Genomic DNA, 21,463 nt, shown 5'->3' on the forward strand with positions numbered 1-21,463 from the left:
CATTCTACCCACAGAGTTGACAGACTATTGCTGACATTGACTCAAACATGGAAAACTGCATATGTATGTCACTATGTAACACACTATATTTTCTTTAGCTTGAATTCAGGAAAATAAACTAAGATGAAGGACAGAAATCATATTACTGATAAGCTTTAAATGATCACCAGTAGTCCTTTGCATATGCCTTGTCTCGCTCACAATCTCCCTTTGCTCTGTCTCTTTCCATTCTTGTTTAAGTACCGTCTTCTTCCATGTCTCACGTTGCTTATCTTGGTAGCATTTCTCAGAGATTGCTAGGAGTCTATAGGTAGAAATCTTATGATTGCTTTGAATAGCATGAACAATGACAGTGTCAAATTCCAGTGAGTCCCGAAACCTGAAGAACCAAATGAGACAAAACTGGTGTCAGCAGGAGCAACTACCATTTTTCCCTCTATGACCAAAAGGACATGAGTAATACAGTATACTAATTACACACACAATCGTTACAGGTAAATACACAAGTCAGTAACTAATAGCACAATGACATCTGATACTGTCTATTAACTTTCATCCAATCTAGGAATGGAGATGCTCAAGAATAAACACATGAACCGTGCTCTCTGCATCAAAACTTGCACTTGGTTCTTCAAGGGAGTATCTTTTATCCTCGATTAAGGAGCGATTAAAACAGGTTCATTCAAATCTTCTTGTCAGTGGAAGACCCAGTGTTACACGCTCTGTTTCACTAAGGTATTTTTGTTAGCGTCTATAGTTTTGATTTTTATTGTGAATTTATTTTTATAAATTCATCTTTTGGTATAATGCTTATATTTAAGAAAACAAACCAAAAAATGCATCTTGCACTTAAACTTGTGTTCTTGAGAAAGTTCATTTCACATCTTTAAATTGTATAGAGTACATCATATTTTTAATGACACTAAAATATCTGACAGACATGCACCATGCCTGAAGAACAAGGGTTCATTTCATAGATTATTTTTCAAAGTTCGAATAAGAGTTTTTGGATCTTACTGAACTTACTGGCAAAATACAGGCAAATTTATTCTCTGAAAAAAGTTTTATTTGTATAGAACTGAATCAGAATTAAGTTATTTTCTTGATCTGCATATCTGAATTCTGACCAAGAATTCAAAAGAAGCAAGCATGCCCAGATATCAACGTGCACTCTTGTTTATGTCCCAAATCAAATAAGAATAGAATCATAAGAGAAGAGGAGAAACATTGATTATATAAGAAAAAAATATTGCATTCTTTTTCCTTCTGGCAGATACAATTTAGTAGATGATAAGCTTCATGCAAGGTCAGAAAGAGAAGTAGAAAAGAAGTGGTACTTACCGATTTTGTAATTTCTGCAGTCCAATCAAGTGTTTCTCCTGCTCCCAAGCCATCTCCTTTTGCATTAACTGGATTCTCTGTGTTGTCTGCCTATCCAACTCCTCAAAGATCCTATGGTCCATCTCATACTGCTGCAGAAAGACATCTCAGTACCCTGGCTACAAGGTTTTGGTATGAAATGTTTTTGCCCAGATACCAGAGTTCCACACACATAACAGTCCTCTACTTCAGAGGCTATTCTATCTTCACAGAGAACCAAGTTTTTCCCATATGCTTCTTAAATGGCATAAATCAAGAGCTGTGATTTAGAACTCCTGGCGAATTATGTATCCATAGGACTAGCTTGATCCACAAAGTTGGACATCTTTGGCTCTAACACACTGGGTAGCAACATTTTGGAAAAAGGAGCCTCTAAAGGTAAATGAACCTTACAAAAACCATACGTACCTCTCTGTGCAGCTGCATATGCTTTGGCAGTTCCTGATTCTTTTGAAGCAAAGAAAGAAACTCATGTCTCAGTGCACTTAACTCTTCTCTTTGCTTGTTTTTTTTGTCTTCGGCTTCCTTCATTATCTGTTCGTACTCCTTTTTCTGCTTGGCTTTCTCAATGCTGAAAATTCATAAAAAAGCACATGACATTATCTCAGTGGAAGAGAAGAAAGATCACAGTTTGTGTAACCTTTTAGCTTTCCTTGATAACCTTAAACTCCCAATGAACTTAATTGCTCTGAAGGTAATTTAGAATGCAGCACTAGCCTCTAAGCTTTCCAGGGAGAGGCCAATAATCTTACTATATATTTGTACAGCCCTAGCATCCTGGGGCTCGGACCTTGGCCATGTGTTGTCTCTGTAGTCTGAAGTTAAATAAGTCTCAGAATATCATCCTTGAATTACTTCTGCAGAACAAGGAGATGAAATGGAGGGAAAAGCCAAAAAGACCTTGTGTATAATGAGGGAATAACCCAAATTCAGGGTGATCCTTTCCCCACTCCTCTTGGGAGGCAAGAAGAGATATGTGGTTGGAAGACAGAGCTACCAGTGCTTGAAAATCTCTTTCTTCGTTATCCAAGCACTTCTTACCTGTAGGCATTGGGATCCTCAATGTCTTCAGCAGCCTTCTCCTTCTCAAGACCACTCTGGAATAAAAACATTGTCTTGCCTTTAAACAAGCAATAATAGTTTTAACAGATAATAAGACTGTTACAAACATTAAGAGAGAATTCCCATTGTCCCTCACAAGTCAGACAATGCTTGGAAAACCAAAAGAAACCTTCATGATCCATGTTGCTATATAGGTCTTAAAATCAGGTTTTAATGTTTCACGAAAAAAAATCAAGTTGTTCTACATATAAAAGAACTAATGAAGCCTAGCTCTTATGGGCAGAAAACACAAATCCTATACCCTCCCCATATACATTTACCCCAACATGACTGCACACCCCAACTTCATTCTGTCCCCTAAGATCTTTGGTTCTTCAGTCCCCCAGATCCAACACTCTAGTCTTCCATCACTGCCAGGTTGACAAGAGACAACACATTCTCAACTAATTCCAAGTTACATGTGTAATTCATCTGATTTGCTTCTACTGAATCCAGAATGGGTTCCCAGTTATTAGCTGTGAAGAATGACAGATGGATGGACACTGCAACTGCACAAGGCTCATTTCCTTAGGAAATCATGCTCTAAAAAAGAGGTGTGGGGCTATCACCCTACAGTGAATACAGTGGTACTAAATTAATCTGTAATATAACTTAATTAGTTTCAGAAGATTTGTATTTGATTCTCTAAGAATCTCATTAAGTTTAACAATGATGGAATTTTAAAAATCTTTCACATGACTTCCAACTAGAATAGATACTTAATGAAGATTTACTTTGATAAGGAAAAACTCTATTCGGATGGTCATTAAACAATGTTGCTAGCCTGAACAATAGAAATTGCACCATAAAGATCTTAATATAGAGCTACTTACATATTCAAAATAATAAAATTACATATATATATATAAAAAAATAAAAATATATATATATGCTTTATAATTGTATATTAATCACTACTTGTGATACTGGAGCTAGCAAGGAGCTGATACTGTTGTTTCCAATCGTTCATTTAGTTAAGAAAATCATTTTTGAGTCTATTCTCAGTGTTATATATTCTTGTGATATTGGTAAAAATTCCAGCTAGTCATGAGCAGTTCTAAGTGACTAAAATCACAGTCGTCCTTACACACACAATTTCCTCTCTGCCTCCCTTGCTACGTATCTTTCCAAAAGTAGTTTCCAACTAATACTGAAAATATTTAAAACTTGAATTTGATTATCTTGACACTTTAAAGGAGTTTTAAACTACACTGAATGTAGATCATCTCCAAAATTCATTGTGCATTATAGCACTTCCTTACTCAACAGCTCTCACCGTTTCTTTTCAGTTAGATTTACTTAATTCAGTGATTCAAAGAATTTTTAAAATGTGTGTAATTTTGGGATGATTCAGTAAAGTTAGAACATTTTAGAGTGGATAAAACATAAGAAGAGCAAGACTTTATCTTATCAGAAGGACTGTTATCAAGCTCCAGTGTCATCTGTTCAAACCTGCTAAAGGTAATGAGCTGCACAGTGATTACAGAACACATGTAGAATCATTACTCCTGATGCTGTACAAGACTGGAAGAGCAATAGGATCAGCATCATGCTGTGCTATTTTGTAAATTTTAAAAATCTAGCTTGTCAATTGTATATTTATTGTACCAAAAACATTGAGAAACTATACATTTGGCATTCTCCAACACTGTTTCTAGATCCCCCACCCAGAGCTGAATTGTACTTTACTGGAATTAAATCCAAGACAGATATTAAATATGTGAAATCTTTGTGGTACTTTCATCCTAGGAACATGCATGATTATACCTTTGAGTGGGAAAAGGACAGCAGAATATTATACACAAACAAGACAGACTTTGCATATTTGGAGTGAAGCATAAAACATACAGAAGGAGCAATTCAGACATAGGGCTTATATATTAGGAAATGTTTTGCATGAGCTCTTTTTTCAGATTGGTTTGGAAACCTCAGCTTTTGCTATAGAACATCTGCTATCCAAAATAGTTGAACTGGGTTTTGCCCATCTGCAGCAGTTTCATAGTAAATAGGCCTTATTAAGTGAAAAAAGGTAGCTAGGAATGTATACATTCAGAGCTGTTTTGAAATCAGAGCTGCAGGTCTTCATATGATCAAAACATTCTACCAAAGAGTTTGCCGAATCTTCATTTAGTGACTTACCCTTGGAGAAGGGATTTTGGCTTTTAGCTCTTTGTGAACATCCTCTGGAGACAAGATGTTGAAGGCAAAAATGTTTCCATCTCCACCGCAGGTAATCAGAAACCTATCATCATAACTAGAACAGATCCTCTGAATCTGGCCATAATCATTGTCATGTACATTGAAGGACCAGTATTCCTTCAGGGTATTTGCTGCGAGGTCTTTTTCTCGGAGAGGATAAACACGCAGTGCACCATTCTGCATCCCACAGAACATCAACAGTCTGCTGGTACTGTAAAACAATTAACCAGAAAGAGTAATAGAAGGTGACCTTTGACAAGCAAGGTCACAGCTCAAAACATGATGCTTCTAAAGAAGAGCTAATCTAACTGAATAAATGAAACTTTCCAAAGTTTGTAAAGTGGAAGCAAAGTATTTGGACCATTTAAAGTAGACATGATGCTACTGCAAACTTCTGGCAAGCTAACTGGCTGCTCAGGAATACTCTAACACCTGCTGGGCATCATGGAACTGGTCTCAGCCCTGAACTGTGCAGGGTACAGAGACCAAGTTCAGAGATGGAAAAAAACAAAAACAAAAACAATTTCCTCTCCCAGCTCTCCATCTAGTAGGACTGGTGGAGAATGCAGTTGTGGATTAAAGTTCTTCTGATCTCAACCTGCCTCCTTAAATGCAGACCACACCTGGCCTTATAGGGAATATAATACTGAGAGTCTGCAAAAAGTTATCCTTTTCATTTGTACAGTTCACAGTATATCCTGACAGGCCTGTACTGTCTCCACAAGAGAGATGAACTGCTCCCTCAATGTTCTCCTGGAGGGCTAACTGTGTCTTCTCTTTGCTGAATAGTGAAGAGAACTGGTGCTCTGGGGATCATAATTTGCAATCCAATAAGAAGGGTAGCAAGACTTCTAATGGTTCTTCTTGAGATTGACAATCTAAGATGTTTGTAGCCAATTAGTACTTAATTATCAAAAAAATCAGACATTTTCATCTTGGAGGGTTTTTGAATGTATTCTGTTAGCTATAGTGTGTAACTGTGTCCATTAGGAATTCTAAGTAAAACTCAATCCCAGGAAATTACGGAGAGCTCCTGCATACTGGGAGTATTGGTCCACAGTTTAAAAAAAAAAAAAAAAAAAAAAAAAGACAAAGCAGTGTACCATCCTCTGTCCCAAGTTCAGTTTCACCAGGATTTATCACAAAGTGATCTGTTAAACTACTTTTTCATATTTTTTTTTTATTTTTTATTTTTTTTACCAGAAAGAGATCTGGTGGATGGGATTGTCATCACTGTCCTCCATACAAATCACTTCAAAGGGTTCATCTTGCTTGTTTTCAAGGTTGTCTTGGTGCTCATTTGAGGAAAACGCACAATGATAGAGGAACCCAGAGTCATACCCGCCCTGAAGAAGAGAAGGACCACAAAGAAGTGGTGAGAACACTGAAGCAGCTGACCAGGTAAATGCAATTTTATGAATAATTTTTCCTTTCCTAAATGTCATTTTAAAAAAATGAATCTACTACAGGTGAAACTTCCAGACACCTAGAGATTCTGTTTAGCCACAGAGGAAATCAATCATTGGCATTATAAGCCATCCTAACACTAAGTTAAGATTCTACCTTCTGCTAGCGAGGGAACAGGTTAGTCTTTGTGCCCATTTAGGCCTCACTGAGAAGACTGCCAATTGGAAACTTATGGACAATCTGAATGGAGTGACACTACTGATTTACTTCAGACAGACCACTGAAACCATCAAATGAGAAGGGAAACCTATGCCCTAGAGATGGCAGGTTTCAAATATCTGTTTTCTAAGATATACAGATGTGAAGGGAAGGTTGCCACAACAATGCACTCCCATAAACATGAAAGAATAACTGATTTACCAAGGAGAGCCAAAATTTCCCTGGTGTTGAATAAAATCCACAGAGGATGGGACTGGGCTCCTCTGGTATGTAGAGAGGTGGCAATGGCTCCTCTTCTTCAGGTTCCTCTTCAAGCTCTTCTTCTATCTGCTTTCCCATCTCCTGTTGCTGCTTTATCCATTCAAGCTTTGCTTTCTCCTTCTCCTGCTTTTTTTTCTCTCTCCGTGCAATCTCCTCTTCCAGCTATTACAGCAAGCAGTGAAAGATGAAATCAATGCTTTCCACACATTACTGACTGAAGGGGTCTCATAAATGAAATCCTAGTATTAATCAGTATTAATTCCCAGTATTAACCGCTATTAACATACTACCTCTGCAGAGCTCCCGAACTCTGTCCTCTGCTGGCTGAAGAGAAAGACTTTAAACTGGAAAGCTGAACTCAGATTCTCAAGTTCTAATGTATCATTGATGCAGAGTAAAAAAGAGAAGCTGTAAAGGATTTTCCTTTTGAACACTAAATGGAAGATTACTGACATTGGCAAATTTATGCAACCTTTAAAACCTTCCTTCCATTCAAGCCTACCTTAGCATAAACAAATATCAAACATTCTCTAAAACAGACTCTTCCTAAGATGATATTAGATAGAAAATCATAGAAAAAGGTCTAAAAAGGCTCTCAAGGGGTCATTCTTTGGCCTCAAGCAGAATCACCTACACCTTAAATATTCCTGGCAGATGTTTGTCTGACCTACACTTTAAAAAAAATCTTCTGCGATGGAGATTCTACAGCTTAAGTAACCTATTTCAGTGCTTTACCACCCTTACTGTTAGAAAGTTTCCTTATACCTTATCTAAAACATCCATGTTGCAGCTTATTAATTATTGATCTATTCCTAGAGGAAAAAGAAAACAATTAATATTCTTTCTCTTTGCAGAAACCTTTTCTGTTTTTAAAGACTTGTGGTGTCTTGCAACAGTATTCTTCTCTTTTGATTAAAAAATATAAATATATAATCAAGAAAACACCCATATTCTTTCAATCTTTCCTTACACATCATGTGTACTAGCCTTGTGATCATTCTTGTGGTTCTTCCTGTGAGGAAACCACCAAGAACTTTCTCCTGAATACTGACTTCCTCCTAGTTATAATGAGAAATGAGGCTTTGCCTGACATTCAGTAAGGTGCCACTCAGAACACAGGAGCAGTTGATACAGAAAGCAGTGAAATCACAGGTTAAGAACAGAACCAGAGAGGCTGCTGTGATCTGATGGATTGAACATGGTGAATGAGAGCCTGCTCACTGGAGCTCTGCTCCTGAGCCTAACACCAGGTTGCTCTATAACTTCACAAAATTAACCATTGCTGAGAGCTGGCATAACTCCTTCTTTGGCCCTGTATTTCTTCTAAAAAGCTAGTTCTCATTCAGAAATGCATAAATTTCAATACTGAAGGTTATTCTTTCACATAAAAATTACCTTTAATTTATTAAAGCATGCAAAAAAAATCAGGAATATTTAACTGCTGAAAAAGAAAGATTTTTCATGTTTGCCTCAAAGTAACCAAATGGGTGTTTTATGACTCTGTTCAAAGGAATTTCCTACAGGGCCAAGGTCAACCACAAGGAACATACTATTCTCTGAAAATTACCAAAATGAAAATATTTTAAGAACTAATGTCCTATGCTATTCTTCACTATCACTAATGTTATCCTCTAATATTGATTAAAATGCCCATCATGCTTTCAGTGTGATGTGCTTGCTATTTCAATGAAAAAACAACAACTTGCAATCTGAAATGCTGAAACGCAGCCACAAATGGACTGTACTTGGCCTTTCCCTCTGAGAAGCTTACCAAAAATATGCTGCAATACAGAGACTAGAAGCCCTATAGCACATGGAGAACATTAAGTTCTTCCACAGGAGAATTCTTTACCTTGATTCGGGATTTAATGCTGTAAAAATGGAAGTACTGCATGGGCAGGTTTTTGATTTGATAGGTGGACACGATGCCCTCTTCGTCAGGGTGAGGGGCAGGAACCTGGAGAGCAAAGCCATTCTCACAGAGGACAAGCAGAGTACTCTTCACCTGTAGAAAAGCACATAAAAAAAACAAGCATGGGGAAGAACATATAAATAGAATTGAGAGAAAGGATAAAGAGTTAGTCAGAAGACGCACATGCACAAAATCATACTCCAGCTAGGAGGCATTAACTCTAATTGTATTCTTATTTAAATGGACACATCTAAATGGACACCAGAAACCAGGGAACTTCTGTTATACTGTGTGTCCTAGGCAAAGTTAATGAAGACAAGACATCCTCGCCATATACAAAACAGCTATCATTTTGACACTGTTTAGCTTGAAAACGGCATGATGATATTTTAGGAGTTTGGTTACTTTAAAGGATGGACCTGACCCAGAAGTTAGGGGCTGAGGTTTTGTTTTGACAAGTGCATGAAAGTTCAAATGTTTCTAAACTATCTAAATCCTTTATGTCTTCAAAACTGGGCTGGGAATCTTGCCAAAAGCTATTTTACCTTTGGTTTTCTGTTTTTTCGTTTTTTTAATTGCAGTACCTGCCAGGTCCTTAAAATGCAAAGTTAGGTAAAACAATTGAGGTAAAAGAAATAATTGGTGTTTTGAGATTTTAAAAGGCAAGCCTGTATTTAGTTTCAATTTTCAGAAGCTATCTAGAGAAGAGAGAGAAGCTTATTTTATCTGACCCCTGATTAACAAAGTGCAAAGGTGGCATACTATGGGAAACTTAACTAGGAATAATATTATTCTTGTGTCTCTAAAACCTCAGACTTAAAACTTAATTAATTTAATGCGTAGTCTTTAATCATCAAGGTGCTTATTTTAAAGAGAAAAAAAAAAGTGGTATAAAACACTCAGATGCTTCAAATATGTTTAGTAAGTGCTCACATCTAGCACTGGAGACCTGACACTGGTAGACAGAATTGCTCTGTCATATCTGACATATTAAAGACATAGTGGGTGCTTTTCTACTAAATAGGAATATCTTGCCTTCAAGGAAAGAACCCAAAATGCAGCTGTGAGACCAAGATTTGTCATTTCTGGAGAAAGATAGCATTCATACTAGCAAGAGTTCTTATGTCAGCGCAGTTTATACCAGTTCCCATGAACAAGCTACAATAGCAAAACTTCCCCACCATGCACCAATATAATTGCATCTTGCTGGGCACTTTGTCAGTATCAAAATGCCATGACAAATAGCCCCTCTAAACAACATTACTGGACTAACAAAGTTTCAGATGTCACTCTAACCTTCTCAAACTTTTAAAATAAGTCTTCATTAGCGAGAATCTATTTGAGTAAGTGACTGACTACCTTCAGACTCAGAGTGTGAGCTCAGAGAAGGACCCAAAAGTTTTCTTTATATGCTCTGAGTGCTTTGCCTACAATTGCAAGCGCATGTTTCAACATGGGCAAGAGGCACATGCAATAATGCTCAAATAACTCTTTTACCAACAAAATTTAGACATTAAAAAAGCTACAGCACAAGCTTGTTCCTTCTTTGAAGAATCTCAGGAGGGTGACCAGAATTTTGTGGCTTACATATGATTCTGGTCTTGATTATCCAAAGTCCAAAACATGTCCAGAGTGACTAAACTGGAGATACAGCTAAACAAAATCTGCCATTCTGAAGCAGCCTGAAGAACACAGTAGCAAAGAGTCTTCTACACTGTCTATAGAGAACATGGCTAGGGTGATGGATCTTCATCTATTTTGATCAGAAGTTCTTTTCAAAATGGCGTTCTAATACCCTGGGGGAGGAAAAAAAACAAACAAACATTCACTACTCACATGAGAAGGTGGAGACCACTGTAATGCCTGCACAGGCCCAGGGACACAGATGAATCCAATTGGCTCATATTTGTCTTCAACAGCAAAAAAGAAAACTGTTTTGTCTTTACTCTGAGAAGAAAAACAAAGATGACTGAATCAAAGCTCATCAAAAAAATTTGACAGACTGTAGGTACTCCATGAAATGCACATACCTCAAACTGTTGGTGGCTAAACAGAGGAGTCCTCCACATGCCTTGGACACTTAGAACTGAGCTTCCATGATGATGAGGAAAAATCCTACTCACCTTGCTCCAGGGCCCTGAGTGCACCCATAGGCCTTAATTGCCCTGATAGGCCTCACTTGGGAACTCCATCCATGCATGTTCTGCCCATTGCCCCAGAAGCTCCCTTTAAGCTTCGGCCCAGGCTCAGGCCTGACCTGAGTTGTGTCATAGGTGCACCTGATCCCAGCCCTGTGTCAGCTGTTCCTGAATTGTAGTTTGGATTTCCTGGATCAACCTCAGATGTGACTTGTTACCTTGCCTTTGCCTAATGATCACTGGACTGCTGGTGGAACTGGTGGCTGTCCACTCTGCTTGGCCAGCTCAGGCCCTGTGGGACTGTGCCTTGTCCATGGGGACACTGCCCTTACCTGTGTTGGGGTCAATGTCACGGAGCAGCCCTACTATTGCTGCTCCCTGGCAGTCCTCATACTAAGGTTGGATCTCTGAAGTACAAATGGACTTGCTTCTACTAATTCCAAGCTACTACTAAACTAATTCCAAAATGAAACAAATCCATCTTCAAGGGGGTTACAGAATTCACGCTAAACACTCCAGTAGTTCACAAAATGAACTGTATCAATTGCATGGTTGCTTTCCTTCAGAAAACAAAGGTGAATGTAAACAGATCCTTTTCTTCTCCCAGCACTACAGAGAACTATAACAAGCAATCAGAAGAAATACTGGAAGTATGATGTGCTGTCAGTCAATAAACTTTACCTTATCTATATAAAAATAATCTCTACAATTGTGGCTTGATAAAAATAACTGAAGGAAGTGACACATACCCCTGTAGCAAGCACATCTCCATTTCGTTCATACGCCAAGGCTGTAACTGCAGTAGTGTGAGGTTTGAAAGCTTGTTTCAGATTCATCTCTGCCTTCCCTATATTGGTCCGTCCCGCCACAATAGCCAGTCCTTTGGGATCATAAACTTCAATTATACGCACAACACCATCTTCAAACCCCACAGCAATTAGACCTCCTTTAGGATTTACCTTTGAGTGGAAGAAGGAAGAAAAAGAAATTGCATTGTATGTCAGAGGGCTTAGACTAAAAATCCACGTGCTCTGGTGTTAACCTGTAATCCATTTTATATCCCATGCTACATGGAAGTGGTGATAATGCATAAAGAATGTTTCATACATGGGGAATGTTGTTTTAAATCCATTCTATAAAAGGGAGGGGGAGGATTGGGGATTATTTTTTGTGTTTTTTTTTTCTGAGGGAAGGAGGGGCATTAGACATGCCATGCCATAGGGACTGGAAATGTTAGTGAGGATGTGGCTACAACTTATGGGGAAGAAGTGGTTCATACCAATATATATCAGCAGCTTCTTACAGAGAAGAGCTGGAACTCCAAAAGGAATTATTATACTACCCTCAACGCAATGCTGGGCATCCGATGTGGGTATGATTTTTGAAGAGGTCAGGGCACAGACTTGGGTCTATATGTAAAGTACAGGTGTCAACAGGGACAGCAACTTGAGCTAGAAATAGGAGGCTATGGAGTCACTGGCATTTATCGTGGCAATCAGCTTTCCTCATGAACGTATACCTCATCACCTATAGCATCACTGCAAGTCTGCATGGCCAGAATTATAATTCTAAGAGCACTGTCCCAGTGTTACCCTCCACCTTGGAAATTCAAGCAAAGCACTTTCCTCCATAAATTTTTGTATAATGAACCCACCAGGCTTGCTATGTTTCCTCAAGAACATAACTAGGCACTATTTTAATTAAAATTGGCAAATATGTCTAAAAGAGATAGACTCAACACTCCACAAATGATCAGTTCTGACCACAAGTTCTTATGATTTATCTCCAAATGTTTGTGGATTGTCTGGGCTGTCATTTTAAAATATGTTAAGTAACTCATGTTAATTGACAGTAACTCTGCTTGGCTTAAATAGGAGCTGTTCGTTTATAAAATAAGATTTCCTGCGACTGTCCACCAAGGCCTGATTTTAAAATCTCAGCAAAACACAAAGTAGGAAACCTAACAATCCATGGTAAAGTCAAACTGTACACATACATTATATATACGTATTACTATACAAACTGTACATATGCATATTACAGTAAATTCCAGTATGGCCTAAACAGTGACTTCTTTAAGATTTTGTATTGTGAGCATCTTTCTCAATTTTCTCATAGACCCTTTATGAATTCTTATTAACACACTAGCAAAAACTTACTACACGAGGTGCCCATGTCAGTGCTGTTCCTCCTTCTTTAAACTTAATTTCACTCAGTTGAGTTTTGCTGATGAAATCATAGATACGCACTGATCCTGTGTGGAAAGAAGATAGTAGGAACTTATTTTTTGCTGTGTCACTTACTATTTAAGATTTATGGAGAAATTGCTATGTATTTTAATGAAAAGCTGGAGAGAAAGTTATTAATTTTTCCCTTTAAATATCAAGCGCCCATCTGGAAAGACATGACTGATGGTTACATAGCACCACAGTTAGCGTGGAGCCCATGAACAAAACATAAGCTTTCTTCACTCTTTAACTTAAACACTCCCAGAGTTATAAGGGCTGAAGGTTGTCCTAAGAAGTCCCATACTGACCATCATGTGAAATTCTCAAGTAATCACAGAACAGTGGCATATTCTAAGGGAAATCTGTGCTGACAACATAGGAAAAAGACTATATGCTGCTGATTGGAATTGCCTAGGGAGGAAAATATTTAAATGAATGAAAATGGGAGAGTGTCCAAAGAAAAGCCATCCTCGCCAGAGATGAAATTAACAGACTAGTAGACACACATATTGGTCTGCATAAAACTCCATTCCAGCTGGCATATATCCTAAATGTCATTTGCTCAACTGGTAGGAGTTTATCTTCAGGCTAAAAGTGCATGCACATTGTATAACACAGACAAATGAAAAGACATTGCTGATGAGCAATTTTGTTAAAGACCTTGTAGCATTTTCGCAGCAGCATAAATGATGTTGTTAATGTTCTGGCCTGTGGCTCTTTCAAATCACAATAAAGCTAAATGTCAGAAGCTTAAATAGCAGTATTTATATATGTTAAACAAATATCTGTAATTGCATGTTAGCTTTTGAGAGCCTTATAGCTATTGCATTTGCTCAGAAAGCCACAAATATTAATATTCACAATGACTTACACAATGCTAGATATATATGTCATTTCTAACAAAACAAAAACCACAACACTTATCAATCCAGAGCCTTGAATACAAATGTTGTTATTCAAACCAAATGTCTAATCTTTCCAGTCATTTCTTCAGACTGAACAGAATTTACAAAGCTTCCCATAAAAATTTCTCTCATCAAAACCTGAGGCTTTCAAGATGAAGCAATCCTAACACATTATTTCACAACATTAACGGTTTGTCTTAACTATTAAAGAATGGGTCTGAGGAATAACAATTGTCTGGAAAGCAACTTTACAAGAGCAAATATGCAACTTCAGTTCAAAACAGAGTAGTCCCAAAACAAGAGTACACATTACTTTTCAAAAACCATAATTAAAGGGCCAAGAGAAGAAGGAAATAGTGTACTTACGGTCAAGAGCAGTGGTGGCCATAAGATACGTGACAGGAGAGACACTCATGGCCTCAATCTTTCCAGAGTGAAAGGTATACAGGCACTCTGGATCACGTGTCTTCAGTGCAAAACAGAAGAACAAAAATTCTGCTATATTCTGGAACAGCCCTTAAAAGGTATTATCAGCCATACCTACAGTAAACCTGAAAAATCTAGACAGGGGCTGGTTGCATGAGCAAAATTTGGGGTGCATTACGTGTCTATATGCATTTTTTTTTTTCCATGTAAATATCCATAACAAGATCATGAGTGAGTTAGTGTAGGAACATTAAGCTGATTTTAAAGGCCAGCATTTTCTTTGAGAAAATAAAGGACAGTGCTTTTCACTAAGTGTTTTCAAGCTTGGAGTTAACATTTTTAAGAAAAAGCTGTTGCTTTTGCAATGAAAGCTGTTGTATTGGCAAAGAAAATACTCTCACATTTAGGGCTTATACTGCAAGGGAAATCTTTTCATCATCCAAGGAATTATAGATTTTTCCTATATATTTCTGCTGTTAGTTTTTATAGCATGCTTCACACATCTCTCTTTGCCATAAAATTCCTAGAACATCATTTATCTGTTATCACAGAACATTATTCCAATCAAAGGGTGCACTCCCACTTACTTCAATACGTTCTAGAGCAAAAATGAAATGCACCCATTTTACCTTTGTCATCTGATTCTTTATCAAAAACATCTACAGCAGTATTACTAGTAGTCAGTTTGATAAAACATGAAAGGTGCATTTCATCTTCTTGTTTTCCGAGTTCTTTATGTTATTTAGAAATAACAGTGATGATTGTTTCAAATACAACCTCTCTAGATAGGTTATGTTAATGCTCTTTGAACTCATATCCTCCATTTAGGCACCCTGTATTTCCAATTTATGAGACTAAAACTCCTTTAAAGTATCTTGAATTTTGCAGCCAAAACTTCAGGAAACAAAAATCGATAATTACTTTTGATAGTGCTGTGCAATCATTATAATCAATAAGGTTATGAAAACAAATTTTTAAGAAAAAAAAATCTTTTTTAATGCTAAAAATTTTAACTGTCCAACTCTATAAAAAATAAACTACTTTGCAGAGGCATCCAGTATATTTAAATGAAGTTATTGCAAGGGAATTGAAGAAATCAGGAGAAAGAAGAAGAAAATAAACTTACAATATTTGAAAAAGTCAAATCCAGCTTCCATAGTGCTCCACTGGCATCCTAAAGAAGAAAAAACAAAACATGTCACTTGAACGTTTTCAAACTCAATTTGAAAATAAAACTGCCCTCTGTGATTCCTTAAAAATTCCTTAAAGATTATCCTTGTGAAATTCAAATGACTGAATGTGGTCATGTTGGTCCTATCAGTCCTACTCATTATTACAGGAGAAAAGAAGTTAGATAATACATTTTGACATTCTACAACTCCTATGTAGTTCTGACTCTGAAAGCCAGAGTCTCACGTTTTTATACTCTAAAAATAGATCCAAAGACGACTGGATTCTACAGAAAAAAAAAAACCATATTGACTGGTAACAGACTCCCGCTGTTACTAACATCATCTTCCTCATTCTGTGTTTCTCCATAGGGCTGTATGTACTTGAGTGCATCTTACCTGAGCGTACCAAATGGGTTGTCCGCGATCATGAACTTTTGCCATAAAACTCAGACTGACATTCTTGCCAACCAGAAGTTCATTCATAGGCTCCATCTCCAGTAAACCTGTTTCATCCACAGTATTAGCAGCATCTACTGTCTCAATATCCCACACCTTCATGGAGTTGCAAGCAAAAGAGAAAATGAGTATTCATTAGGCCAACATGTCCAAATCATGTTTTCACATACAATTAATACGGAAATTCAAAATGATAAGAAACCAGGGAAGGGTAGATCTTGTAGGCAGAGCGTGAAACCTGTGACATCTGCTTCACTGGTTTGAATATAACCCAGAACATTGACAACCTGCTACTACCATCTGATACAATGGGGTGTAAAGCAAAATCCAATTCTGAGACAACCATGCCATAAATCCAGCCCTGGCACTGGTAAAGTTATACATGGCTGTCTCAGAAGTATAGAGAGTTAACGATACCTGTCTGCACTGCACATTGTGCATACTGAAGCATCATGGAAGAAAGAATAGAATATACTACACATCCATGTTCTGCTGTGTGGGATGAGGACAAGACATCAGCTGGCACCCTTACACCCTGGGTGAACTTTCCTAATGGGATTATATCAATTTATAAAACACAACCAAAAAAAGGCCAGGGTGTCTGAAACCCTCTTTTGTCTACAACAATAAGATTCAGCTTCCTGTTGGTTACCTGGGTCTTTCACACATCAGCAGAAGGCACAATTTGTCTTCCTTTAAAGAGCAGGTGAACAAGATTGCAAAATCCTTGATAATTAGCAGATGAGATCAGAGACGGGTGTGATTAAAGAAACCACTTTGACCTTATTTTATAGAATTATATGTTAACTTCAGGATGCCCAGTGCTTTTTCTTTTAATTGTTACTCTATTTCAGTGCATGTATCTCTGAGATATTCATTAATATCTATGCCATTTTAACATAAATAATCTAAGCATTCACATAATCTGAAAATTAATTTCAAATATTGTCATGTTTACCCTTTGAAATAAAAATAAACATTAATAGATCTGAAAATTATAAAGATTAACCAAAACTACATGTGCAAAGAGATTTATTAGAATGCAAGCAAGAATAAAACTTAGAGAATCATTGAAATTTATTCTGATTTATTAGAGTAAATGGTCATTAATTTACTACTATCAAACAAAAAATGTCATGTAAACACTATCTGATTCAAACCTACACTGTGGAGAAGTGCTCTTACTAAGTTCGTTCTAAAAATTCATTCTCAGAAAGCAATCACAGTGCAAATTTGCCTCCACAAATAAGCTCTGAGAAAGAAAATATGCAACATTTACCTGCTGATCACAAACTTGCACACCTAAATGCAGAGCAATGAAGAAAAACTCACCCGAATGAAGCCATCTTTTCCAACAGTCACAAGCTCTCCTTCATCCAGAATTAACTGGCTGACTGGGCCATTGTGACAAGGCTTGCGTCCAGCTCGACAGAGCTCTACTTTGATGAGGCCTCCTTCCCAAAGCAGCAAGTTGCCCCACTCGGCCCCTGAGATAACCTTCAATGCAAACAAAAAGAATCATGTAAGCACCTCCACTTAACCACGCAGAAATACTGGCAAGAATCTGGTAAATACTTGTGGCTTCTTTCTATGAAAGCATTAAATTCATAGCAATGTACAGATATTTGGAAGAGAAGGAAGGCATAAATGGTGAGGAGATTCAACTTTTTAGGAATGTAGCTTATCATTTACATGCATTGAAATGGTGAAGGATGAGGGATAATATTCTTTGATTTCTTTACTCTTCTTACACTCTACTGTACACTCTAGTAGTGTTTTCACTACTCCATTATAGGAGCCTCAGGTCTAAGCTAACACTGATCTTTCATCTGGGAATTACAATACTAACCGTACTTTTAAATTATTACAAAGCAAGCCAGTTTTTTGGAAAATTAATGTCAATATTAGCTTATCACAGCAGTGCAATAAAGGTCTAATTCACCTCATTTTGAAGCAAATAGTAACTCTCCAACTTATTCAGTAGACTTTATATCAAACCCTGAGAGGGAACAGTAAATCAGTTAAACTTTTTCTGACTTACCTTCCCGTCAGGCAGCTCCACATACCCTATAATGTCAGTCACTGCCGTTTTTCCAAACCTGCCCAAGGCTCCTTGTAACTTGAGACCAGTGAATGTGAGAGCCATCTTCCAGAACCTGAGTATAGAAAACATGCCCCTCTCCAATACAAGATTTCCTGAACACACTCTTCATTCTTTCTCAGACATTGAAATAATCTTACCAGGGATACCTCTGAGGTGAAAGCTGTTAATTTATTATTCTTTTTCACAGGAGAACTTGGGTTTATCTTTCTAAAGTGAGATAAAGCTTTGTAACTACACAGTTTTTCCTCTATGCTAACCCAATGAAAAGAAAACTAGAAAAAGGATCTGGCAGGGGCAGAATGAAGACTAAACTACTATTTAAAATAAGTAAGTATAAAATACATAGCTATATTCTTCCTGCTGTAACCATTACATATACTTGGGGAAGCCTATTTTACCCTTGCTATCTCACTGAATTTCATCCAAATACCTCCAGGGACTTAGACAAGACTATACAAATCTCAGTGAGTGAAAAGTCTTATCCCAGATCGTCACAGCTATTTCTAATTGATCATTATATTTATAGCAGTATAAAACATAACTTTAAGTTACTGTATTGCAAAAAAATTAACATCTACTGCAATTAGGGATCCTCTGTGTGCAGGAGGCATATCACATTTAAGACAGGTGTTGGAAATCGGAATCTGAGACTAAATTTGGGTTAAGGCTCATGTATTTCAGAGTTATAAAAGTTATGTCAGACGGTATTCATAGTACTGTAGCTCAAAAGAAAGACTATAAAAGAGCTTATTTTGTGTGATTTCCATAACTAATATTTTCCAAGCCACGTTTGTTCTGTGTCTAAATAAGCCATTTCCTATGTCAGACCCACCCTGAAACCAAACTATAGAGGTCTGGAGATTTTGATCTGATTCCTGTGTAAAATCCAAAAGTCTTTAGATGTGTTATCATTTTAAAGGTATAATTTCTATTATAATAGCATCTAAGTCATATTTCAACTCCCTGGTGTGTTAAGTTTGAACACTGGACACAAAGCCAATCCCTGTCCCAAAGAGCTTAGAGCTGTGATTCATTTCTTGTTACAAAAGGTTCCATGAACTTGCAAGAGGAGAGAGCATATGGAAGCATATTTTTTGTAAGGGTTTCTTGCAGGTTTCTGATGGTATTATAGGTGTCCTGAGCCATGTCTCAGCAATCAGTTCTAGTGGCTGCCTAAGCAGCAGCTGAGCTCAAGAGATCAAAGGTAGAAAGCCCCAGAGGCAGAGGAGGCATGTATGCTATGTTAGCAGCTAGAAGAGATGTATATATAAATATTTTTGATTAATTCTCCATAGTGCTTGTTGGAATTACAAGAATGGAGCCAGTGGTACAGGCATTCAACACCAAGCATCATCCCTTTTGGACAGCAAAGGTGTTACAAGAATCAGCTGACTGGCTGAAGAAATTAAAGAGCCTTCTCATCTTTGTAATTGTTATGGCCAGGTAAAATAGCATTCCTCATTGGTCCATGTTTGCTAATGGTACTTTTCTGTTAGTCATCTTCTAGATATTGTGACTTTACAGCTCATGCACATTAATCAGAATCAGTAAACCTACTTGATGTGTCCTGTTCCGGACGTAGTTAGCTGCTCTTCATTATCAGGAGAAAATGTGACCTTGTAAACATCCTGGGAAAAAGCTTTTGACCTCAACACAATCTTTTCCTGTTTCCAGGCCCAGATCGTCAACATGTAGTCAGGATTGCTACCAACGCTGGCCAGCAAAGTGCCAGAATGGTTGAAATCAGCAGAAACATAGGCTTCCTCCGTTCCACCTGAAGAGACATAAAAGCCCCAACCCACATGCGCGTGCACGCGCACACACACGCACACAGAAAAGAGGAAGAAACAAGAGGAAAAACTGCTTAAAAAGGAGCTCAACTTTCACTGCAATTTTTTTCACCAGCTAATAGCTCTCAGCTGATAATTTCTACTAAATAAAAGCTTTTTATCATGGAAGAATTTAAAAGCTTTTAGTCAGTGCCTTCTATTCTGCTGTTAAGTACCAAAAGGTTGTATGTTCTTCTAAACTTAAAATGAACTATTACTCCACCTGCTGGGATCTATAAACACTGGTCCATTTGTGTAAAATAAATAATTTTACACTACCTCGCAGTATTCTGTAGGGCCTCAGTGAAGGATACTCGTAGATGATGAGGTTTGGCTTCTTTCCTTTTTCTCCTACTGCAAAGTACTGCTTAGTAGGGTGTGCCTTGAAAAAGCAAAAATTCTTTCGCATGCTGTAACAACACCTTTGTTGTACTCAGCTAATTATTGAGTTATTGCATTTACTCGTTCATTAGTCAGAAGATATTGTGGTTGACAGATCGCATTATTCTATGTTTGTTCTCATCAACTGCCAATCTGTTGCTCACTACTGGAGTTAGACCATTATGCATACAAAAATGGTATACTGCACATATACTGCACAACCATGACAAACTGTGGAACCATATAATAATTTATTTCATCATACATTATTTTACTATCTCTGCCTGACTCAACCCACTAGCTGATCTTTTCCGGAACAGCACTTGGGTCAACAGCCATCTACTTTTTCAGAGGGTAATGTAAAAAGAACAGGCCTCTCAAATGCCATTGCTGTGAAAACACAAGGATGTCATACCATTTCATTTTCCACAAAAGGCTGCTTACAGTGGAGTAGAACAGTATGAGGCTGGGATTCTGAAAGCCTTGCTCATGTGAAATATTACTGAGAGCTGGTAGGGCCGTTCACAGGATAAGGTGCTATAAAAGCAGAGAAAGCATTTCAGAAGTGAGGCTCTTGGTAGGAGATTACTAGAATTAAACAAGATACTTTTGTCTTCATTTATCTAGGTACTTGGTTTTCTAAATTTTAACTACAGACAAAACCCTAAACTAATATCAGTTATGACTAGGAGAGATGAAGTGTTGAACAAAAGAGTGCCAGTGCAACTGTAGAAATCTCCCATCAAGCAACCAAGTGACCATTTCACTTGTAGAAAGGGACTGACATCCTAAAGCAAAAACCGTAATCCATACCGTGATAACCCCAATTCCACCACCACTGCTGCTCCGGAGGTAACTCTGAGATTTTGTTTTCAGGTCCAGGAGCACCACGTGGTTGCCTGCGATATAGAGCAGTGTTTGGCTATCCATCATCAGCAGGTTTACAGTTCTCATGCAGTCATATCCAAAAGAATGTCTGAGAAAATTTAATAAGGAAAAGATTTGATACTGGGTTTCTAGAAAATTTTACTAGGTGGAAGGAAACAATCAGTACTTAAACCAAAACTGAGATGGGAATATCGAATCCTTATAAATTTTGTTTTTCATCCTTCCACCTCCATTACAGGGCACACTTCTTGCCTCTGCTGGACCCTCTGGGGCTGCAAGGATTTATATTCCATCAATTCAGTGTTCTCTTTTCAAACAAAATGTAAGAGATCTGCCTCAGATTATTAGGAACTGTGCTACAAACAAGTGATCAAACCAAAGCAATGCTCAGATTCACTTCTTTAATGTTTATATACAGATATAGATAAGGGAAAATCCAGTCTTCAATAGCAACTTG

At 37.6% G+C, this 21,463-nt stretch overlaps 1 protein-coding gene across 1 annotated transcript in view; it reads right to left on the reverse strand.

Annotated features, from left to right (window-relative positions):
• Positions 1-21,463, reverse strand: part of CFAP44 (cilia and flagella associated protein 44) — a 43,932-nt gene that overhangs the window by 14,920 nt on the left and 7,549 nt on the right. Inside the window, exons 5-23 of the mRNA XM_026082541.1 lie at positions 20,932-21,094; positions 20,017-20,119; positions 19,466-19,682; positions 17,846-17,960; positions 17,137-17,301; positions 15,745-15,900; positions 15,303-15,350; positions 14,117-14,216; positions 12,777-12,871; positions 11,367-11,576; positions 10,316-10,426; positions 8,420-8,572; positions 6,508-6,729; positions 5,881-6,026; positions 4,621-4,891; positions 2,422-2,477; positions 1,789-1,951; positions 1,342-1,472; positions 168-379 (exon numbers count right to left, since the gene is read on the reverse strand). Of these exons, the coding sequence (XP_025938326.1) occupies positions 168-379; positions 1,342-1,472; positions 1,789-1,951; positions 2,422-2,477; positions 4,621-4,891; positions 5,881-6,026; positions 6,508-6,729; positions 8,420-8,572; positions 10,316-10,426; positions 11,367-11,576; positions 12,777-12,871; positions 14,117-14,216; positions 15,303-15,350; positions 15,745-15,900; positions 17,137-17,301; positions 17,846-17,960; positions 19,466-19,682; positions 20,017-20,119; positions 20,932-21,094 (2,837 nt within the window). The remainder of the gene's footprint in view (positions 1-167; positions 380-1,341; positions 1,473-1,788; positions 1,952-2,421; positions 2,478-4,620; positions 4,892-5,880; positions 6,027-6,507; positions 6,730-8,419; positions 8,573-10,315; positions 10,427-11,366; positions 11,577-12,776; positions 12,872-14,116; positions 14,217-15,302; positions 15,351-15,744; positions 15,901-17,136; positions 17,302-17,845; positions 17,961-19,465; positions 19,683-20,016; positions 20,120-20,931; positions 21,095-21,463) is intronic.

The sequence above is a fragment of the Apteryx rowi genome, unplaced genomic scaffold, assembly GCF_003343035.1.
Source record: "Apteryx rowi isolate R43461 unplaced genomic scaffold, aptRow1 scaffold_581, whole genome shotgun sequence".
NCBI lineage: Eukaryota > Metazoa > Chordata > Aves > Apterygiformes > Apterygidae > Apteryx > Apteryx rowi.